This window comes from Furipterus horrens, unplaced genomic scaffold, assembly GCF_987537825.1.
Source record: "Furipterus horrens unplaced genomic scaffold, mFurHor1.1.pri manual_scaffold_6, whole genome shotgun sequence".
NCBI lineage: Eukaryota > Metazoa > Chordata > Mammalia > Chiroptera > Furipteridae > Furipterus > Furipterus horrens.
This window is the reverse complement of record NW_028327176.1, coordinates 48,925,952-48,948,585: the sequence shown is the minus strand read 5'-3', so window position 1 is coordinate 48,948,585 and position 22,634 is coordinate 48,925,952. Positions and strand designations below refer to the sequence as shown.

Below are 22,634 nucleotides of genomic sequence, written 5' to 3'. Positions count from 1 at the left end.
ATATTTTTGAGGGTGTGGGTCTCCTGCCTGGGCTGTGTGTTTATGTTTTTAACAACATCTTCACAAAGGAACTCAAGACAAAGTGGATAGAGTGACTCTCAGTCAACTAACCAGAAGAAAGATCCTACCAAAGAGCATCTGAAATACAACCAGACAGCATAAACAAACGACATAAAGGGTAACCAAAGAACATCAGGCTCAGGAGATCAAAGAGACTGCACCACTGAAACCCCAAGATCTCCTATAAAGAATCTCATACCACAAAGGTGGATAGTCAAAGCAGACAAACCCCCAAAAGTAAAAACAAACAAAAGAATCCAACATGGTAAGAGGCAGAAGTAACCTCTCAATGAAAAGAAAAGAGGAATCCTCAGAAAGAGAGGTAGATGAAATAGACATAGCCCAAATGTCAGACATGGAATTCAAAACAATGGTGGTGGAGAAGCTCAATATACTTGACAACCTTAAAAACAACTATGACAACCTCCAAGGAAATTACCAGCAGCTCCAAGAAAATTACAGGGAACTTGCAGAGAACTACACCAGCATAAAAAAAGACATAGAAACTATTAACAAGAACCAGGAAGAAATGAAGAATTCAATCTCTGAACTGAAAAACACAGTAGAATCAGTCAAAAGCAGACTAAATGAAGCAGAGGATTGGATTAGTGAGTTAGAGGATAATGTAGAGAAAAACTCCCAGACAATACAGCAAAATGAAAAAAGATTGAAAAAATATGAACAAGATGTAAGGGAATTACAGGATACCACGAGAAGAAATAATATCAGGATCATCGGAATAAGAGAGGGAGAAGAAAAGGAGCATGGAATTGAAAAACTGATAGGAGAAATAGTGACAGAAAATTTTCCCAACCTGATGAGAGAAAAAGTTATACAAGTTCAGGAAGCACAGAGAGTTCCAATGAAGAGAAACCCCAAAACCCCACTCCAAGGCACATCATAATTAAAATGGCAGTATTCCAAGACAAAGAGAGAATCCTAAAAGCAGCAAGAGAAAAACAGCAAATAACATACAAGAGAGCTCCAATAAGGCTATCAACTAATTTCTCAACAGAAACACTAGAAGACAGAAGGGAATGGTCAAAAATATTTCAAGCAATGAAAAACAAAGGCCTACAACCAAGAATACTCTACCCAGCAAGGCTCTCATTCAAAATGGAAGGTGAAATAAGGAGTTTCTCAGACAAAGGAAGACTAAAAGAATACATCTCCACCAAACCAACATTGCAAGAGATGCTAAAGGGAATGTTCTAAGAAAAAAGAAAAAAAGAAAAAAGAGGAGAGGAACAGAGGTACAAAGGGAAATGAATAAACACATGTCAATAATAACCTTAAATGTAAATAGCTTAAATGCTCCAATTAAAAGACACAGGCTATCAGAATGGATAAGAAAACAGGACCCATATATTTGCTGTCTACAAGAAACACACCTCAAAAGATTTACATAGACTGAAAGTAAAGGGATATAAAAAATATTCCAAGCAAACGGACCTGAAAAAAAAGCCAGGGTAGCAGTCCTCATATCAGACAAAACGGACTTCAAAGCAAGGGCAATAAAAAGAGACAAGGACATTTCGTAATACTTAAAGGAACAATCTATCAAGAAGAGATAACACTGATAAACATATGTGCACCCAACATAGGAGCACCCAAATACATAAAGCAAATACTAGAAGACCACAGAAGGATATCAACAACGACACACTCATAGTAGGGGACTTCAACACTCCATTATCAACAATAGACAGATCATCGAAGCAAAGAAACACCAAGGATATACAGGCATTGAACAACACACTAAACCACATGGACTTAACTGATATATATAGAACTTTTCACCCCAGAGAAGCAAAATAGACATTCTTTTCAAATGCACATGGGACATTTTCAAAGATAGACCACATGATAAGACACAAAACAAGCCTCAACAAATTCAAGAAAATTGAAATTATATTAAGCATCTTTTCAGACCACAATGCCTTGAAACTAAAAATCAACCTCAGAGTAAAAAATCAAAAACACCCAAACTCATGGAGAATGAACAACATGCTATTAAATAATAAATGGGTTAACAATGACATCAAATAACAAATCAAGAAATTTCTAGAAACTAATGATAATGAACACACAACAACCCAAAACCTATGGGACACAGCAAAAGCAGTCCTAAGAGGGAAGTTCATAGCAATACAGGCATATCTGAAAAGGCTAGAAGAATCTCAAATAAAAAATCTAACCCTAAAGCTACAAGAACTAGAACAACAACAACAAACAAAGCCCAGGGCAAGAAGAAGGAAGGAAATCTTAAAGATCAGAGCAGAATTAAATGACATAGAGACTAAATAAACAATCCAAAAGATCAACGAAACTAGTAGCTGATTCTTCGAAAAAATAAACAAAATTGACAAGCCTCTAGCCAGGCTCATCAAGAAAAAAAGAGAGAAGACAAAAATAAACAAAATCAGAAATGAAAGAGGAGAAATCACGACTGATACCGCAGAAATACAAACGATAGTAAGAAATTACTACAGACAACTGTATGGCAAGAAATTTGGCAACCTAGAAGAAATGGACAAATTTCTAGAAACATATAACCTTCCAAAACTGAATCAAGAAGAAGCAGAAAGTCTCAACAGACCAATAACAAAGAAGGAAATTGAAACAGTAATAAAAAATCTCCCTGCACACAAAAGCCCTGGACCGGATGGCTTCATAGGCAAATTTTACAAAACATTTAGGGAAGAACTAACTCCTACCCTCCTCAAACTATTCCGAAAAATCCAAGAAGAGGGAAGACTCCCAAACTCATTCTATGAAGCCAGTATTACCCTAATCCTAAAACCAGGTCAAGACACAGCAAAGAAAGAAAACTACAGGCCAATATCACTGATGAACATAGATGCTAAAATCCTCAATAAAATATTGGCAAACAGGATCCAGCAATACATCAAAAAGATCATACACCACGATCAAGTGGGATTCATCCCAAGGATGCAAGGATGGTTTAATATTTGCAAATCAATAAATATAATACATCACCTAAACAGAATGGAAGATCACATGATCATATCAATAGATGCAGAAAAAGCATTTGATAAAGTACAACACCCATTTATGTTGAAAACACTCAGCAAAATGGGAATAGAGGGAGCATACCTTAACATAATTAAGGCTATATATGAGATGCCTGAAGCCAACATCATATTCAATGGACAAAAACTGAAAGCATTCCCCCTGAAATCAGGAACTAGACAAGGCCGTCCACTCTCTCCACTCCTATTCAACATAGTGTTGGAAGTCCTAGCCACAGCAATCAGACAAGAAAAAGAAATAAAAGGCATCCAAATTGGGAAAGAAGAAGTAAAACTATCATTATATGCAGATGACATGATAGTATACATAGAAAACCTTATAAACTCCACTAAAAGACTACTTGATATAATAAGTGAATTTGGTGAAATCGCAGGGTACAAAATAAATTTACAAAAATCTAAGGGCTTTCTGTACACCAACAATAAAATATCAGAGACAGAGACAAAAAAGAAAATACCATTTAGCATAGCAACAAGAAAAATAAAGTACCTAGGAGTAAACTTAACCAAAGAGATAAAAGACCTGTACTCTGAAAAATTACGTAACATTGAAGAAAGAAATTAAGGAAGATACAAATAAATGAAAGCAAATACCATGTTCTTGGATGGGAAGAATCAACATCATCAAAATGGCCATACTACCCAAAGAAATTTACAGATTCAATGCAATCCCTATTAAAATACCAATGACATATTTCACAGACCTAAAACAAATACTCCAAAAATTCACATGGAATCAAAAAAGACCCCGAATAGCAAAAGCAATCTTGAGACAGAAGAACACAGCAGGAGGAATGACAACACCAGATATCAAACAATACTACAAAGCCACTGTGATCAAAACAGTCTGGTACTGGCATAAGAACAGACATATAGATCAGTGGAACGGAATAGAGAGTCCAGAAATAAACCCGGGCCTCTATGGTCAACTAATCTTTGATAAAGGAGGAAGGAACATAAAATGGAGTGAGAAGAGCCTCTTTAACAAATGGTGCTGGGAGAACTGGATAGGGACTTGCAAAAAAATGAAACTAGACCACCAACTTACAACACACACAAGAATAAACTCAAGATGGGTCAAAGACTTAAATGTAAGCCATGACACCATAAAAGTCCTAGAGGAAAACATAGGCAGGAAAATTTCAGATATCTCACATAACAAGATCTTCACAGATACATCTCCTAAGGCAAGAGAAATAAAGGAAAAAATAAACAAATGGGATTACATCAAACTAAAGAGTTTCTGCTCAGCAAAAGAAAATATCAGCAAGATGAAAAGGAAACCAACCATATGGGAAAACATATTTGCCAGTGACATCACAGACAGGGGACTGAGTTCCAAAATATATAAAGAGCTTATATGACTCAACATCAAGAAAACAAACAACCCAATTAAAATATGGGCAAAGGAACTGAACAAACACTTCTCCGAAGAGAACATACAGAAGGTCCATAGACACATGAAAAAATGCTCAACGTCACTAGCCATCAGAAAGATGTAAATAAAAACCACAATGAGATACCATTTTACACCAGTCAGAATGGCCATCATCAACAAATCAACAAACAACAAATGCTGGCGAGGATGTGGAGAAACGGGAACCCTACTGCACTGTTGGTGGGAATGCAGACTGGTGCAGCCACTATGGAAAACAGTACGGAATTACCTCAAAAAACTAAAAATGGAACTGCCTTTTGAACCAGAGATTCCACTACTAGGATTATACCCGAAAAATCCTAAAACACTAATTCAAAAGAACTTACGCACCCCTATGTTCATAGCAGCACTGTTTACAATAGCTAAGTGCTGGAAACAGCCTAAGGGCCCATCTGTAGATGAGTGGATCGAAAAACTGTGGTACATTCACACAATGGAATACTATGTAGCAGAAAGAAAGAAGGAACTCCTGCCATTTGCAACAACATGGATGGAACTAGAGAGAATTATGCTTAGTGAAATAAGCCAGGCAAAGAAAGAAAAATACCATATGATATCACCTAATACAGGAAGCTAAAGAACAACACAAGCAAAAGAACTAAATAGAACAAAGAGCAGAATAGCAGTCAATAGGGGGGAGGGGGGAGGGAGAGAAGGGGGATAAGTAAGGGAAGGGTTTAGTCAAAGAACGTGTATAAATGACTCATGGACGTGGACAACGGGGAGGGATATGATTGTGGGAGAAGGGGTGGGCTGGGTGGGGGAGAGAAATGGGGGAAAAATGGGACAACTGTAATTGAAAAACCAAAAAATTAAAAAAAAAATGAAAGAAAGAAGAAAGAAAGAAAGAAAGAAAGAAAGAAAAAGAAAGAGAGAGAGAGAGAGAGAGAGAGAGAGAGAGAGAGAGAGAGAGAGAGAGAGAGAGAAAGAAAGAAAGAAAGAAAGAAAGAAAGAAAGAGAGAAAGAGAGAAAGAAAGAAAGAAAGAAAGAAAGAAGAAAGAAAGAAAGAAGAAAGAAAGAGAGAGAGAGAGAGAGAGAGAGAGAGAGAAAGAAAGAAAGAAAGAAAGAAAGAGAGAAAGAGAGAAAGAAAGAAAGAAAGAAGAAAGAAAGAAAGAAAGAAAGAAGAAAGAAAGAGAGAGAGAGAGAGAGAAAGAAAGAAAGAAAGAAAGAAAGAGAGAAAGAGAGAAAGAAAAAGAAAGAAAGAAAGAAAGAAAGAAAGAAGAAAGAAAGAAAGAAAGAAAGAAGAAAGAGAGAGAGAGAGAGAGAGAGAGAGAGAGAGAGAGAGAGAAAGAAAGAAAGAAAGAAAGAAAGAAAGAGAGAAAGAAAGAAAGAAAGAAAGAAAGAAGAAAGAAAGAAAGAAGAAAGAGAGAGAGAGAGAGAGAGAGAGAGAGAGAGAGAGAAAGAAAGAAAGAAAGAAAGAAAGAAAGAAAGAAAGAAGAAAGAAAGAAAGAAAGAAAGAAAGAAAGAAAGAAAGAAAGAAAGAAAGAAGAAAGAAGAAGAAAGAAAGAAAGAAAGAAAGATTGACACACGGTGTTACCAAAAGCATGAGCTCTGGGGTTGGAACTGCTAGGGTTCAAATATCAGTGCACCATTCATTCCTTGTGTGACCTCCAGCAACTTCTCCCAGACTCGATTTCCTCATCGATAACAGCAGAGTGACACTGGCCTTTGACTCGAAGGGCTGTTGTGAGATCTGAGTGAGATAATTCCTGTAATGTGCTTCTCTCAGTCCCTGACACATAGTAGATGCTCCTTGTTGTTAGGATGCAGTCAGCTGAATTTGACTTCAAGAACTTCCTCCTCTGCATCCTTTCTCTCATTTTTTCCCAACTATGAGATGGCTCCCCCTCCCAGTCAGACAGATGAGCTTCCTAAGGCTAGCTTCTGTATTTTCTTGTTTCCTCCCTCTTCCTATCAAAACCCACTCTCAGGTAAGGCTCTAATATTGCTCGTGTCTTGGTGTGTTTTTCAGTTTTTTTATTACCTCTTTCAGGGATGAAAATTTCTTCACTGTGTGAGAAGTTTTTTCCCCCAGGAAAAATCTGTTTCAGCGTCCAGGAGCAGATAAAAGAAATGTCTCTCTTCCCATGGGGAGTGTCTGCTTTCTTGCTTCTCTACATCCTACTTGTCCAGTTCAAGTCCCATCTCATCCAAAAAGCCTCCACCACCTCTCATGCCTTAACTGGCAGCAGAAGGTCATGGCCTTCTGATGCCACTGAGCTCTGGACACGTAAGCCTGCCATCCCTTCTGGACATCAGCCAAGAATGACTTCTTTATCTCTCTTCTGCTTTCCTAGGGCAGGGCAATTGCCCTCATGAACACTGTGTGGTATCTTTCCTTTTATAGTCCTGAAGACCCCAACTAGGCAAAGTAAAAGCTGTGGTAAACATTTTCTTTTTTAGCAGTTTTTCTCTAAAGCCTCCTGACCTTCATGACTGTGCTGTGAGTTCCCAGGGGTAAGATGAGCTACACTTGGCTTGCAAAGAACCAGGAATGTTTCTACTTAATTCCTTAAGGCTCTCTAGAGAGGCCAGACTGTAGTTGAATAGTCTTCTCAAGGATTCTTGGAAAGGATCTTTCCTTTCCCAAGACTGAAGCTCCCTGCATCCACAAATGCCACGGTAGAGGAATCCTGGACTGAGCTTTGAGAGTCTTGAGGATCAAACCCTGGCTCACAGTAACCAGATGTGTGACTAAACATCTCTTCCCTGTTCTGGGCTCAGTTTCATCAACCATAGAAGGAATAACTTAAATTTGATATTCTTACTTACACTCTAGGAAAGAGATAATTCTTAGTGGATACATTCCAATATGTATGATAGTTTTCAAGGAATAGGGCTCAGATTTATAATTTTCTGGCCATCTTACAAATTCTTTAGCATTCTTTTCCTACCTGAGCATGGAACTTGTTTCACACTTGAGAGCTTGCTGTGGCCACAGTCACTTTGCCATGCTTTCGTGTCTTTCATTTAAAAAATTATTTTTAACTCTGTACTCAGTAGGCAAAATTTTTAATAGTTTTGTTGTCAATCTGCTTTTTTCTTTTGTTATAGTTAAGGAAATAGTTTGACTTTAAGAAATTACATCTTTATCCTTCTGCATATGACAATGTGCATACCTCTCTGCATATTGAAAGTATGTAAAGGACAGAAAAGAAACACATGAGCGCAAGTGTCACCTTGTTGGGCTTATCACCAGTTTTTGGAGAAGTCATCAACGGGGCAGGCTACTGCTCAGTTCACTAAACCAGCCACGAAGCCAAACAAGGCATGGTGTCATCGGTTCATCTGCTGGTTCACTTTGCATGTGCGGACATTAAACCTGTTCAAAGGTTTAACCTTAGCTTATGTAACAGCATAAACAGGCCCTCAGGTTTCCAGTCTTGGGACTCAGTATTTATTCAGTGTTCACTCAAAGAAACATCACACTGTAACTAGGAAAAGCACGGGGGCCGGAAATCAGAGAAACACTATGTTGAATGATTATATATGTATGATTTTTTATTTCACTTGATAACTACACAATTTCATTCACTGTAAATTTATAAGCAGACATGATATCTAGAACTATTACAGATAATGAACAAAAAGTGGACATATTTTAGGCTGAAAAGCCACAGGAGGTTTGGTTGTCACATCTAAAAAGTTCCTATTTAAAATTGCCAACTGTTGTTTAGCATTCCTAATGGAAAAGGCAAACATAGTAACAACAAATTATATCATTTCACCATTTTTTTAGTCAAAAACTTTCTTGACGTGTCGCCTCTAGCGCCGGATGGAGGAGCTGCCACAGCAGCTGCGGCATCCACCACCGGAACAGGAGATGCAGCAAGGCCGTTGACACCACCGTGTCTAAGAATAAAGGTAAAGGAGGTGAAAACAAACATAGGGGTAAGAATAAGGATGAATCTGAAAAAGAACTGGTATTCAAAGAAGATGGGCAAGGTATGCTCAAGTAATCAAAATGCTGGGAAATGGATGCTTTGAAGCAATGTGCTTTGATGGTGTAACAAGGTTTTGTCATATCATAGAGAAAAAAGGTTTGGATAAATACATTGGATATGATATTGGTTGGTCTATGAGACCAGCAGGACAATAAAGCTGATGTAATTTTAAAATACAATGCAGATGTAGCAAGAAGTCTGAAGGCATATGGTGAGCTTCGGAGCATGCTAAAATCAATGCAATATACATGTGGTCCTGCAGATGACGATGCAATCCAGTTTGATGACATTGGAGATGGTGATGAAGACACTGATGATACCTAAATTGACCTCAACATTTTACACTCCAACTTCCCTGAGGATTGTTCAACAATTTGGACTTGGGCTGTGGCCTATTAAAGAAGATTAGCATTATTATTAGTTTCAGTGGTAACAGTTTGTTAAAGCAGAATGATCTGTTTCTAAGATATTTCTTTGAAAATTGGAAGTGCTGACTTAAATGAAATGTTAAGCTACTTTGTTCTTTTGGTATGATGCAACTTATGGGTAAAAGAGCACATCTACTATTTTTAAAAAGAGGAAAAAATGCATTACTGTTCCTACTTTGACCACCTCCAGTGAGTAACTGGATGTTTTGAATAAGCCATCTGTCCTATACTTATGGATTATTATTAAGCCCTAGTTTTGACTAGCCTGTTGGCTGTACAGTGACTTTCTGTATATTTCAGTTACATAGGTGTACCCTTGAAGTTTTGGAAAAAGTTTAAGGGAGACAGAAATCTGCATTTGAAGTCAGAAATGAATGTACAACAAAGTGGGGATTGACTGTGGGAGAAGGAATGGGGGAGCAATGGGGGAAAAAGTGGGACAACTGTAATAGAAAAACAATAAATAAATTAAAATTTAAAAAAAGAATTAGGTTTGCTTTTCATATTTAAGTAGCATGTGACTATTTTATACTAATTTTTATATCACATACATTCTTTTCATGATCTTATTTTGCTACTGTAAACATCAACAAACAACATTTCTAAGATGCCGATTTTAGAACCTGGGTTCTAACAGCAATTTTTAATTTGTAAAGCTAGTAGTTGAAGAAATTGAACACTAGATGGCACCCAGTGATTGTAACATTGAAAATAGTCAATTAAAAAAAATTACTGTGCATAGGAAATTTCTCAAACGAGAAATTGTTTTAATCATATACATGTATGTGGACCATTTTTGCAGAACAAAAAGATCATTTTGTGTCATTTTATGTCAGAAATCATATTCATGTAAGCCACAATTCTGCATGCTGTATAAATGAAAATTTGATTTCATAAAAAAACAAAAGCTAACTTTCTTGATTTTATAATGCAATATGTAATTTTATAAAAAGCAAGAATTGCCTTCCAAGGCATGTTGGATTTAGGCTAATACTTTAATTAATTTTTAGTTTTTCTCTGAGGGTATTCTGACTAAACTGTAGGGTAAACCTGCTGGATAATGAATGAAAAAATAATACAGTTTTGAAATGTATCTTCCATGGAAATGCAATAACTATGAAAAATAAACTTTGCTACGAAAAATGAAGAGTTGACTATATTGGAGGGGGAAACGCCGTACAGGTTTCACTTAAGTGGCATTATAAATATGTTGCTCTAGGATTATTTAAGAAGGTCAAGTCAATTCTATAGCTGTACATGCTCATGAGAGCAAAAACAGATTGAGAAACATCCCAGATTCATCTCGCCAGGGAACAGGGATAGGAAGATGGTCGATACTTCCATGATCACAAAGATGTTTTGATTTGGAAGTTTCTAAAACCCTGAGCTCATCTTCTGACTGGAGACTGATCTACTACATCCTTTTACACTTCTGCTACCAAATTTCATTGTCTTGTTGTACCAACTTGTTATTAAGAACATACTACATACAGCCCTGATGAGAGGTATAAGGGAATAATTTACACAAAGGATAATGAAAAGGGAAGATAGTGAGGTTTCTACATATATAAGCCAAGCTATCAAGTGTTGCCTTGTTCAGGCACATTACACACAGTTATTAGTCTACTCTTTTGATGGATTACCTGAGTGGCTGAAAGAGTTTTACCACATACTACCTCATTGGCTCTTTACAATCACTTCCTTGGTAAGTATCACAGGTATTATCTTCATTCCCTCCAAGAGATTTTACCCAGGGTCACAGAAGTGACAAAGCCAAGACTGGATCAGATTTTCTGGTTCAAATACCTTAAATTCCAAAATTAAAAAGCACCAAATAAAGGACATACTTAGAAAGTGGGACAAGGTCTCCATAAGCCTGTGGAGCCACTGAATCTCATTGTTACCCCGCACACCTCAGCCTCATATGCCCCTTTCTTTTCTGAGTACCTAGGGCTCTACCACTGACCTTCTTTGCCTGCCACTGGATGGCATGACTTCACTCAGACTGAGGAGTGAAAATGGGATGGGTTATGCCTCCCAAAACCTCCATTTTGAAAGAGAATCAAGTTTTAATCGAAAGGAAAAATAACTACGATGGGACTTAGGCACCAGTGACAAAGGCATCTTGCCCTTAAATCATACCAATGAGGGTGACAGCTGGTGGGAATGAAGAAATGGCTGACCTTCACATTCATGAGGTATTGTGTCTACTTTCAAAGATTCTATGCTTCACAAGCATGAAGACATGAGAAGGACTTAAGGGGAAGCATAACTGGTCCAAGTCAGAATAACTGAGAGGTGGGAGCAGTATCACCCTCAGACCCAGAGAGTCTGAGCCCCTCCCCAGAGCCCCGCACACTTTCAGAGGTGTTCTACCTGTACTCCTCCCACTGAGGGTGAGAAGTCCATTGAGCCAAGGGGATATACCCACTCCAAGCCCATGCTTTCCTCTGTTGACTTGTTCCAGATACCCAGAACCCCATAATTCCCTGTCCAAATGGCTTCCAGGGTCTCTGTGTCTTCTCCCCAAGCCCCATCCTCATAATGATGAACTTCACTACATATGGACATAGCCCTAGGCCTGAGGGGTGGCCATGGGGCAATATGGGGGAAGAGGGTTTGGGCACAACTTGGCTGTGCATACTAAGGTGCCCATGTGCATGCGTGTACATTTCTTCACAGTGGGAGCTGGGACCATGAATGATAAGAGAAGGGTTGAAGAAAGAACTTGGAGGCTGTTTTGTTTTCTTGCTCCAACCCCACAAATGTTAGGAGTTAACTAAAGCCTAAGAACAATTCTAGAGATGGGCTACATCAGTGCCTGATGAGTAGTTGAGATTGTCCAGAGAGACCCTTACCCTACAAACACATGTACCACAGTCTAGATGCCTACTCAGGTTCCCTTCTGGGATCTCCTTATTCCAGGGTGTCTATGCGCCAACAATTTTCTTGGCTTAATCTCTATTTCTTTTTGCCCGTTACATGCAACAACATATATAGGTTTCACCAGTGCTTACTCTTTGAGTATATTAGATATTCAGTGAGTGCCTGCCACTGGTGATAGTATCTAGTCACCTCAGTTTTAGAAAATCTGTGCTCCTTGCACACAATGTTCAATAGTTGTCCATTTACTCTGCCCTCTGTGGCAAACCAAGAGTTCTTGGTTGACAGTGTGTATCTAAGTACACGGGTGAATGTCCAAAAGGTCCTGTTTAAATGTTGAACAGTCCACTGGGTTATTTTAGCCTGATGCAGTCCACCTCTTCGGTGACAGGTACCCCCATGGTTTTGAGATCAAGGTCTGCGCTGGACTTACTCCCATTATAAGAAGACTTCCACTGAAGCAGCACGATCCTCTTAAAGTACTTGATGGTGGTGTTCTTGACCGTCACGAAGCACAGGGTGTTGATCACGCTGTTGCTCATGGCGATGCACTCCACGATGTAGAAGGCAGTGAGGTAGTGCTTCTCCTTCACGAACACGGTGGGGAAGAAGTCGCGCACGATGGTGAAGCCATAGAAGGGCGCCCAACACAGCACGTAGGCCGTGAGGATGCACATGAGCACCAGGACTGTCTTGCGGCGGCAGCGCAGCCGCTTCCGGATCTGCTCCGTCTGAAAACCAGGTACCGCCTTGAACCAGAGTTCCTGAGAGATCCTGGCATAGCACAGGGTCATGGTGACTACGGGGCCCACGAACTCGATGCCAAAGATGAAGAGGAAGTAGGACTTGTAGTAGATCTGCTGGTCCACCGGCCAGATCTGGCCGCAGAAGATCTTCTCCTGGTTCTTGACAATGATGAGAACCGTTTCGGTAGTGAAGTAGGCTGAAGGGATGGCGATGAGGATGGACACCACCCACACCAAGGCAATCAAGCCAGTGGCTGTTTGATACTTCATCCGGGGTCTCAGTGGGTGGACAATGACCAGATATCTAGGACAGGAACACAAATAGGTCAAACACTGTAACAAGGAAGTGCTGGATAATGATATTTTTGCAACTGAATGGTGTGTGGAGGAAAAACACAATGGTATTTGGGCTTTCTAGAAAGGCAGACTTGAATTCAAACCCAAGTTCCATCCTTTACTAGCTGTTGCAACCTCAAGCAAGTTTTGTTTAATCTCTCTGAATCTCAGTTTTCTTGTCTGCAAAAGTTTTTCTTTTGTTTTTAAGGATCAGATATACTAATGTATACACAATCCCTGGCATATACTCAATAAATGGTATATGTTCAATAAATGGTAACTATTATTGTTAAATGAAGTAATCATGCCTCCCATCAGTTTATAGCCTGGAATTATTTCCAGGTTTTTTCTGTTTTCAGAACCATTCATCCTAATTACTCCATAGTTTAGAGCTAAAGGGGCCTGATAATTCCAAAGACTTATTGGGAGAACTTGCCCTTTCCATGGAAGCAGGGGACAAAGTTTTGTCTTCATTCCACATTTTTAAAAATATTGCTCTGCATGCAAAGGGGGGCGGGGAGAATATGTGATCATTTATTTTACTTTCCAGGTAGAAAAACAGAGGCCAGTGAGAGATGACCTTTCTCAAGGTCATATCATAGGACCGTTGATAGAAAACATTTAATCCTATCTCATATGGTTGATGTGAAAATCAATTGAAAATATACATGAATTTATTTTTTTAGCCACAAAGCATCAGACAGTAAAAGATACTGCTTTTGTTCTCAAAAACAAAGAAACAAAAACCACACTGGTGTTACCACAGTGGTCCAAGAGCAAAAAGAAAGCACTTTCTGGGGGATGTGAGTCATTTGTGCGGTATGAAAGTCTCCTTCACAGAGACAGTGCAGATACTTATGCAGAAAGGTTTCATTTCCTGGAAGACGGAAGTTGGAGAAGTAGAAAGATAGGAAGTAAAGTGGGAGGGAATGACTAGTCAACATTGGAAATAAACACATTCTCATGTGCCCAAAGCTTATTCCAGGTAGAGCCAAGAGCAAATGTGACGGAGTATGAAGGAAAGCCAAATCAATTCTGTTTTCTTTGAAACCAATCTCCTTGATGTGGTCATCTTTCTTGAGATTTTGCTTGGAAGAGGAGGATCATTCTTATTTTTTTCTTTTGATTATATTCCTGCTGTTTCTGTCCTTTACTCTGCACCTGCCCCACCCCAACCAACCCAAGCAACTAGCTCCACTGAATGTCATTTGGAGAGTTAACTGGAGTGAGACTCCTGTTGTCTCATAGCTCTCAGATGTCAGATGAAGCTGGATAGGCTGGGTCCACCAGCAACAACGCTTGGCACTCTTGTCAATCTCTGGGTGCTCAAGGTTGGAATGGTGGTGTCTGCAGGGTGTTGGCAGTGCTTTTGTCAGTGCACATGTATGTATGGGTCTTTCATAAACACCATGGTGTTCCTGCTACAATGATGCACCAAACTTGCTCTGATTCATCATGAAAACTAAAAACTTAGTGTTTTAGCTCTCACTAGCTTTCTCCCTCTCTATCTACCCCACCATGTTCTGTTGATTACTTTATCAAAGACTATTTCTGTATTCATATGTGTTTAGTATATGAATTTTCACTATATAATCCTATTCTTTCTTTTCCCAATCATAACTTCCTAAGTCTTTATAATACTTTAAAGTCGATGTGTTTTTATTTCCAATGAACAAATAAAAGAGATGATGATATAGGAGTCAGAAGACCAAGAATCTAATCCCAGCTTTGCCATCTTGTTATGTGAGTTTCAGCCATTTTTCTTAGCCCTGTGGTCTCAATTTCCTCATCTGTAACATGGGAATATCACCTGACTCACCAACCTTACAGAGATACTGTGAGGCTCCAATCAGACACTGCATATAAACAATAGGCTATTGTTAGCACCCTAAACTATATTTTTTCAGAGCTATTCTGTATACGTAGCAATTTTATTTTACTTGTTTTTGGCAAATACTGCTTTTGCAAGTTCTCTACTACTTTCTATTTTATTGGACCTATTTTATTAATTCTATTTATTTTCACATCAGAATAAACAGGGTAATCTGTGACTACCCATAAGATAGTTATTTCAGCCTGGCTTTCTCTGACATCACCCTAACTCCATCCCCAGGGCAAGAGGCCTCCCAAATACATGTACCAATAAGAAAACTGCAGAAATTGCTTTAAGGATTGCCACCAGCTTTGGTTATTCTAGGATCAAAACTCAGAACTCCAGTATTAGTAATACTGTTTTATGCTTGTAAAGCAGCTTACAATTCACAGAACATTTTCAAATCCACTTTCTCATTAGAATGGGTAAGAGCCAAGACACCCATTTTACTGATGAGCAGACTGAAGTTTGGGGAGGCTAAATAGCCTGCTAAAAGCCACATAGATGGAAACTGACAGAACCATGATGCAGACCCATTCATATCTTGCTCCAAACACAAGGGCTCTTAAATATGCCAGTTCTTCCCTCCTTTTCCAACCAGAGCAAGCAAAACCCCTTCCTCCTACCCTCCTCCTGTCATCTTAACAGTCCTTATCGTTTCTTTCCATCACAGTTGGTTTATACCTATTGATGTTCCAAGAAAGAGTCAGACAATTGGCAACTACTTTTCTCTACTTATGAGTATGCCCTTGGCTTGCCCCCTGTGTCAACCACTACAGTGGCTCAGGTCCAGATCCACTTAGAGAAACATTTCCCAGAGAAGAAAGAATGAAGGCTGCTAGAAAAAAGAAATGTCCAGGCGGTAATTGTGTGATGATAGTGAGCTGGGTGATTAAACAAAGAACACTGGGCTCCCTCTCTGTCCCCAGAACCCAGCCCTAGATCAAACCATGGAAGGAGAGGTTGCAGCAGCTATGAGGCTGGTCATGGGATAGGCAGGGATTGCATAACTTGCTCCTGGGACAACTAACTCCAACCAGTAAGCTCAGCGGGGCACATATGTTCTACCTAGGACTGAGTGTGATTATTCACGCTTTAGCTGGCCTCACTCAGAGAGAAGACTGCTGCCACTGGGTAGGCAGAATGATCAGTTTTCCCTGGATTTGGGGTAAAAGAAGGGAGGGTCCCCCAAAGCCCCACATGCTCTGGGATATGAGGGATATACCTCAAGGGCAGTGCACATGTCTCAAAATCAGAGGATAACCAGATCCAGAGGGCCAGGGTCCTCTGATGATATTTTCCAGTTTCCTATTGACATCAGATCTGACTCTCTGTGTCTAGATTTTGAGATATTCTGGGTTATGACCCTATCCTTTCTGGTCTCTACTTTCCATATGTTCCTTGCCTCTGTCCTGCATACCTTCACAAGGGATCTCATCCCTCAAGCATTCCCACTTCCAGGCTGTTGCAAAGACTGTTCCTCTTGGAAAATCTTTCCTCTATTTTGTTGATCACCATGTGTTGAAAGGCAGTTAAAAGTCCGCCTCCTCCATGAATCTGCCTTTGACTACTCAGGTACATGATGATCTCATCCTTCTCTAAATTTCATTTAAATTTTAATCATTACTTTATCATTTAACTGTTTCATAAGTGTTACCCCACTTGGCGGTAAGCTCCTGAGAACAGAGATCATATCTTACTTCTTTAATAAGTTTTTGCAGCCTCTGAACTCTGGGTATCTAAGATTTTAGTGAAACTTCACTCTCAGCAGTGCCCAGTGCTAAGCAAATAGAAATGTAGCCAGCCATGGTGACAGTTTCAAAAAGATTATAACCTTTTTTTTTTTTTGAAAACAGGACATAAATGTGTTTACCCTGCACGGGATTGGAAGACAGCCTGGAGCTCAATAATGAAAGGTTGCAAGAGTAGGCGACAGTGTTTGAGGCATGTATTGTAAACAATGGAGTTATTAGAGGTCTGTAGAGCCAGAGGGGGGAGACAATACAAGACAGATTAATTTGGCTACAGTCTTGCTTTTCCTTAGGCCACAGGGCCCTTCTCTCTCTTCCTAGAACCCATCAGGTTTGTTCCTCTCTTGGGCCCTTTGCACTTATAATTCCCTTTATCTGGAATGCATTTTCCCAACCTTCACAAGGCTGGCTTTTCCCCTCTTCTTTTCCATCATTCAGAAGTGGGTTCAAATGTCTTCTCCTCAGTCACTTTTCCTGCCTGACTCCACACCTCGTAGCTCCCACTCTGTCTCAGTGCTTTTGTGTGTTTGTTATTGCTTGTTTGCTTTTGTTCAGAGTATTTCTCACACTCTAACATTATTTTCTTGTTTGTTTGCCTGACTGTTAGCTCTCTCTATTCAATGGATATTTAAGGTCCACGAGAGCAAGGAGTTCCTCTATTCACCATCATTCTCTCAATGCTTGGAACAGCATCTGTTACATGTAATTGCTCTATAAAATGCATTGTTTGAATGAAGGAAGGAAGGAACGTTTAGGGTAGATTACGAGGAGATTGCGTTGGCAGAGAGCAAAGCCAAAAAACACAGAAGGCCAAGAGGAGACTATGATAGCCTAGGTGGGAGGGAGAGATGAGTATTGGTAGGACCTAGAAGTGGAATGAATGCTGGAGAAAGGGAGAGAGTGGACAGGACAGAGGAGACTGGCTAGTTTAGGTGCCTAGGAGAACCATAAAACCAATAACTGAAACAGAGAATTCAAGCAGGTGGAAAAGTAATAGTTCTGTTCTGCTATATCTTGATAGTTGTTTTTCTTTGGAACCTTGTATTATTATTAAATTACATCATTAAAACAATCACTTCAATGAAAAACAAAGAGGCCAGCCAATCAGAAATATTCATTAATTTATCTGGTTTTGTTTGTTTTTGTTTTTTTTGGTTGTTATTCTTTTAAGGGTTAATTCAAGAATTATAAGGGGGGAGGTGGGTGGAGCAGGGAAGAGCAAAGGGGGAAAAATGGGACGACTGTAATAGAATAACGATAAAAAGAAAAAAGTGAATTATAATATCCACTATTTAGTGTTTACTCTGTTTTAAACATTTTTCAAAAAATTATGTCTATTATTTAATTTAATTCTCAAAGCCACCTAATACTTTAGGCTTTCTTATTATTCCAATTTTATATATGAGAAAACTGAGGAAGAGTAAGGTCAAATAACTAATATAAAGCCCTACAGCTAATAGGTGGTACAGCAGGAATTTAAACCCAGGCAGAATAACTGCTAACATTTTTTTCCACAGAAATTTAAAATATATATATTTTATCACCATAGGTGTATTGTTATATCAAGATAAAAATTAGTTGTCCAAAACTAAACAAATCAAACCTGAAAATCACTGATCAAATCCTGAACAACACACAAGATCAGACAACAATCAAGGAAGTCCTAGACCACAAAATTGAAATTAGATGGTAAAAACACACAAAAATAAAAACAGTTTGAAGCAAAGGTCACAGACATCAATAAAGAACCTTAATGCATTGGAGCAGCCAGGTAGCCGGTCAAGGCCATCGGATGGCCCTGTGCAAGCAACTGTGCCTTCCTCCAATGTCCGGGTGCAGGTTTCCACTCACAGCCCCACCCTGAACAACAGTGGTCTCCATGATGCACTGCACATTCCCCAACTAATCTTTCTTATTGTATTTAAATTGTACTGTATAATCTCACACTGCAATATTTCAGACAAAGAGTTTGGAATGAAAGCACGATAAGGGCTTGCAGGAGTTCAGTAGATTGGAATAGATCTCACCTCTTACATGTTCAAAATAACCCAATGCCAGTTAACTTATCCTTGTTTCCCTCCCCCTTAAAGCCACTCCCTACTACAGTGTTACACCTTTGCACAAGTGGGAGCTCACATGGTAGAACGGATCTCACCCAGGGAGCAAGGTCCGACCTCACAGCAGGTACCTAACTACCCCACTGTTAGTGGCTGAGAACACCCCTTGTGAAAAGATGTGAAAATTTGTCCCTGACAAATTTCAGGGAATGACTCTGTATGCTTTGTCCTATTGATGTGCTAAGAAGGATGGTGGCAGCTTCTACGGAAGAAAAGTTCAAAGGTAAGGTCCCTGGAGCTCTTCTTTGACAGCTATGAAGGGGACTTATGGGGCAGATACCCAGCTTGACTGTCCCCCTCCTGCTCCTTCTGTAGGTCCACTCATGGTCCATACCTAGATGGACAAAATGCTGTGGGGCTCTGTGACTCCCGTGGAAGACCTTGGCCAAGGAGAAGGAGTGCTCTGCAGGAATGACACCTCTAAGCACCTTCTATGGGTGACAGACCAAGGGCTATTAAGCTGCTAACTCGCTGACATCATCCTTCCCTGGAGAAAGGAGGCTAGGGCTTCACCCACCAGTGGTTTTAAGCCTGGTTCCTTTTCAAACCCTTTTACTAAGGAGTGGTCTCTTTCCAGGTTATTGTATCCTTGATTGTCCTGCCTATGGCTCCAGAAAACAGGCCCTATTTGCTGTGGTGCTCCTGGAACACTGTCCTGGCATCCTGAGTGTGAGGGGCAGGCTAAACTCCACCAGAGCCCTGAGGCCATGGAGTAGGGAGAACATCTGTGCTTCAGACCTTCTGGGTTAAGGAAGAGAGACTAGCTGTTCACATCCAAGTACATGGAGGCCTGATTTGACCCTCAAGGTAATTGTCTCTACATTGTAACAAGGTGTTTTGTGATGAGAATCCAACTTTGGGCAAAGGGGCTCGAGCAGATTGTTCCAAGGGAACTGAAAACTGCCCTGGCCATTAGCACAGTTGATTATACTAAATGAAAAGACTAAACATATCAGAAAGATTTTCAAAGGCTGCTCTCACTAATTTTATTTACCATCACTAGAAACAGGTCTTCTATACTGCTGCATGCAAATGTATGAAAAGGGGCAAATGACTAATGCAACAACTAAAAAGAGTAAATAAACATATGTTGCCTTTTTGTTTCATCTTGTTTTGCTTTTTCAAAACAAATTCCTTAATTTTATTTTAAAATCAACTGGTTGTGGTGGTGGTGGTGGGGATCATGTTTTAGTAGAGGAAGTCTTGATAAGATAGAAATCTCCATTAAGGTATCCAAGTTGACTCAAGAGGTACCTGCCTAGCACTTAATCTTGTCCCTCCATACCTCTTACCTGTCTATCTCTAGACCTTAAACAGATACAACATCTAGGAGCATATGCCCACAGCAGAGGGATCCAGAGCCTTCCCACTGCCCAACTCAAGGGGGCTCTGCTACCTCTTACCTGACCACAGCTGGAAATCTAGAACTCTTCTCACTCTTCTTCAGTCAATAAGCTAACTTTTGATACTACACTTAATCTTAGCTAGAAGGCCGACAAGTGATGAGGCCAACTTTTGAGCCCTTATAGATCTACATCCACGGTGAATACGGATGTCTTTCATCAATAACAACTGCAATGAACAATTCCAATGACCCTTCTTTTATTGTCCCCACTGCCCCCTCACTCACCTGTCAATGGCGATAGCCAAAAGGGCATTGGTGGAAACGTAGAGAGAGACAGTGCGCAGGTAGTTGACAGAGGCACACAGGATGTGGCCATGTTCCCAAGAGAGCTGGCGCACCACATAGTAGTCCATCTCAAAGGGGCAGCAGACAATGGCCACCAGAAAATCAGAGATGGCCAGATTGGCAATGAGTAGGTTGGTGAGGTTGCGCAGTTTCTTGTAGCGGGCCAGGGCAGCGATGAAGATGGAGTTGCCAATGCCACAGACTAGCATGATGCCCACCAGGGCCATGCCAATGACAATCTTGGCAGCAAAGAAAGTTCGAGAATTGGTCACATCCTCATCTTCATCCAAGGGCATGTCATAGTCACCATAGCTGAAGTTGAATGGGAAGGAAGCAGCTTGGGCTCCATGGGGGTCAAGCACAGAAAGGAAGTTGGTGGCATTCTCACCCACAGCTTCCATGGTGATCTCTATTTGGTCAGGTGATGCCTTCAGCAACACTGCTGGGAATTCCTCTGGGATGAGGTCTGGGAAGCTGATGTCTCGTCTCTTCGCTGATACTCAGCTGTGCCTTAATGAGTCAGAGTGTCTCTGCCAGCATCCTTGGGGTACAGTACCTGAGCCCCATCCTAAGCCTTTAAAAGACAAGCAGTTTGTTACATATGTGAGTGAACCTGGACAAATTAAAAACCATCCTGTAACCTAAGCAGACCCATTAGCCACCTGCTCAGAGTGAACATTGGGTGATGGAGTGGAAATACGAAACTAGTGAGAGAAAGAAGCGATTAACAACCACATACCCACTCATTCAGGGGAGGTTGAATTGCTATAGAGACAATCAGGCACTGCTTCTGTTTATTTCCCTTCCACTGAAGACTCTGAAATGTTGGACTTTTTGTGAGGGACCAAGGTAGGGAGTGTGGGGAGGCTGAAGAAAAAGAAGGTGACCTGCTCAAAACCCCATTCCCTGTCCTGACAACCTAACCTTTGTTCTTGTGGAATGGTCTCATTCTGTTGCTTAAAAGAAGCAATTCTGAACACTGTCAAAAAGGGAGGGATTGGAGACACCCTGTCTGCTCTCCATGAGCTGGTCTCCCTCCTTCTGGCAAAACACAGCTCGAAAGTCAGCCTAGCAGCCACCTTCTCCTCTCCTCACTGGGCTTCCTGTTTCCACATCCAAGTCCATGGGGACCCTAGAAGCAAGACACAGAGTTTACCAAGGCTTGGCCCCATGCAGAGGCTACAGGGCTGACGTTACAGCCTCATCACTGAATGGCTTAGGAAGGGGCTCTGGAGCAAAAATCCTTCCTTGGCTTGTATGTCCTGAGGTAAATAGCTTAAACACTCAGTTTCAACATCCTCCAGGCAGGAGATCAATAATGTCTGTAAGCATGGAGCTGCCTGGAGAGGTGGGATGTTGCACCCTAGAACCACAAGGATTCAGGCCTCCACAGTCAGCTGCAAAGAAGGGGAGGGAAATCCTGACCCAGATGACTCCAGCGCACTACATAAGGGGGTTGGGGTAGGGGGTGAAGAGGGACGAGGAGAGGGGGTTGTCTGCTGCATTGCTGGGACAAAGAACAAGAGGAAGTTCTCTTGTCCCCTACCCTCTTCCCACAGTCCCAGTCCCTCACAGGGTCTGAAAACATCAGCCCTGGTTGCTGGGATATAAGAGGAAGGCTGGAGTCTGGAGAGCACTGGAAATGTCAAGAAAACCAGGGACAGAAGATAAGTATGCGAAACCTGAGGTTCCTGGAAAAGGGAGTCACAAGGAGGACCTGCTACCCAATTCCTCAAAGGCAAGACATCTGGAGTTTGTCTTTGGGAGGCCAAGGTTAAAATCCTTCTGTACCCCAGTGAAGTTCAGCCATTCTTGCCTCTCTCCCCAGCTCCTCACCTTCACTTTTCTCAGATTTTTTTCCTTCCTCTAAGCCTTCAGTTCTGTCCCTCAACCCTTGCCTTCTGCCCCTGTCAGGTGTGAGGAGCAGAACCAAGAGCTGAAAGGTCAGAGGGGACCAGGCTTTCAGTCCAGACAGGTACAGATGTAGTCCAGGTGTGGTCATCCATACTCCTTGCAGACCCTTCTGTTACCCAGAAGTCTCAAAGTCAGGTTTTAAAAACAAAGAGTAAAAAACTCCTTGTGGGGCAAAGGTTTTAGAGGACTTTAGGATGTGGGGGAAAACTGTCCAGCAGCCTTTCCTCCTTGACGCTCACCTCTCAAAGTAGAACCCGAGTCCCACCTGATGTCATCTGGGGACCCTGCCAGTTAGCTCTGACGTCCTGGCCAGACCTTCCCCTTCTGAACCTGGAAGCCTCTCCTTGCGGTCCCTGCTGATAAGCCCTCTCCTGCTCCCAACCTTGTCCTCCGAGCTTCGG

The 22,634-nt window shown here is 40.9% G+C and overlaps 1 protein-coding gene and 1 pseudogene across 1 annotated transcript; one reads left to right on the top strand and one right to left on the bottom strand.

Annotated features, from left to right (window-relative positions):
- The first annotated feature begins 6,983 nt into the window (after positions 1-6,983).
- LOC150006114 (eukaryotic translation initiation factor 1A, X-chromosomal-like) lies at positions 6,984-8,849 on the top strand (annotated as a pseudogene).
- A 3,310-nt stretch (positions 8,850-12,159) lies between these two features.
- On the bottom strand, positions 12,160-20,813 carry PROKR1 (prokineticin receptor 1). The gene is made up of 2 exons (XM_090280275.1): positions 20,260-20,813; positions 12,160-12,856 (listed from the first exon to the last, which is right to left on the bottom strand). Exons 1-2 carry the CDS (start codon positions 20,718-20,720, stop codon positions 12,160-12,162), a joined length of 1,158 nt encoding a protein of 385 aa, XP_090136401.1. The 5' UTR covers positions 20,721-20,813.
- Positions 20,814-22,634: the final 1,821 nt, after the last annotated feature.

What these genes read in the sequence shown, in the direction of transcription:
- PROKR1 (XM_090280275.1), bottom strand. Translation starts at nt 20,720, where the DNA reads ATGGAAGCTGTGGGTGAGAATGCCACCAACTTCCTTTCTGTGCTTGAC. An exon ending in TTGGCTATCGCCATTGACAG is followed by an intron (nt 12,857 to 20,259) that starts GTGAGTGAGGGG and finishes TTCCTGTCCTAG; the next exon opens with ATATCTGGTCATTGTCCACC.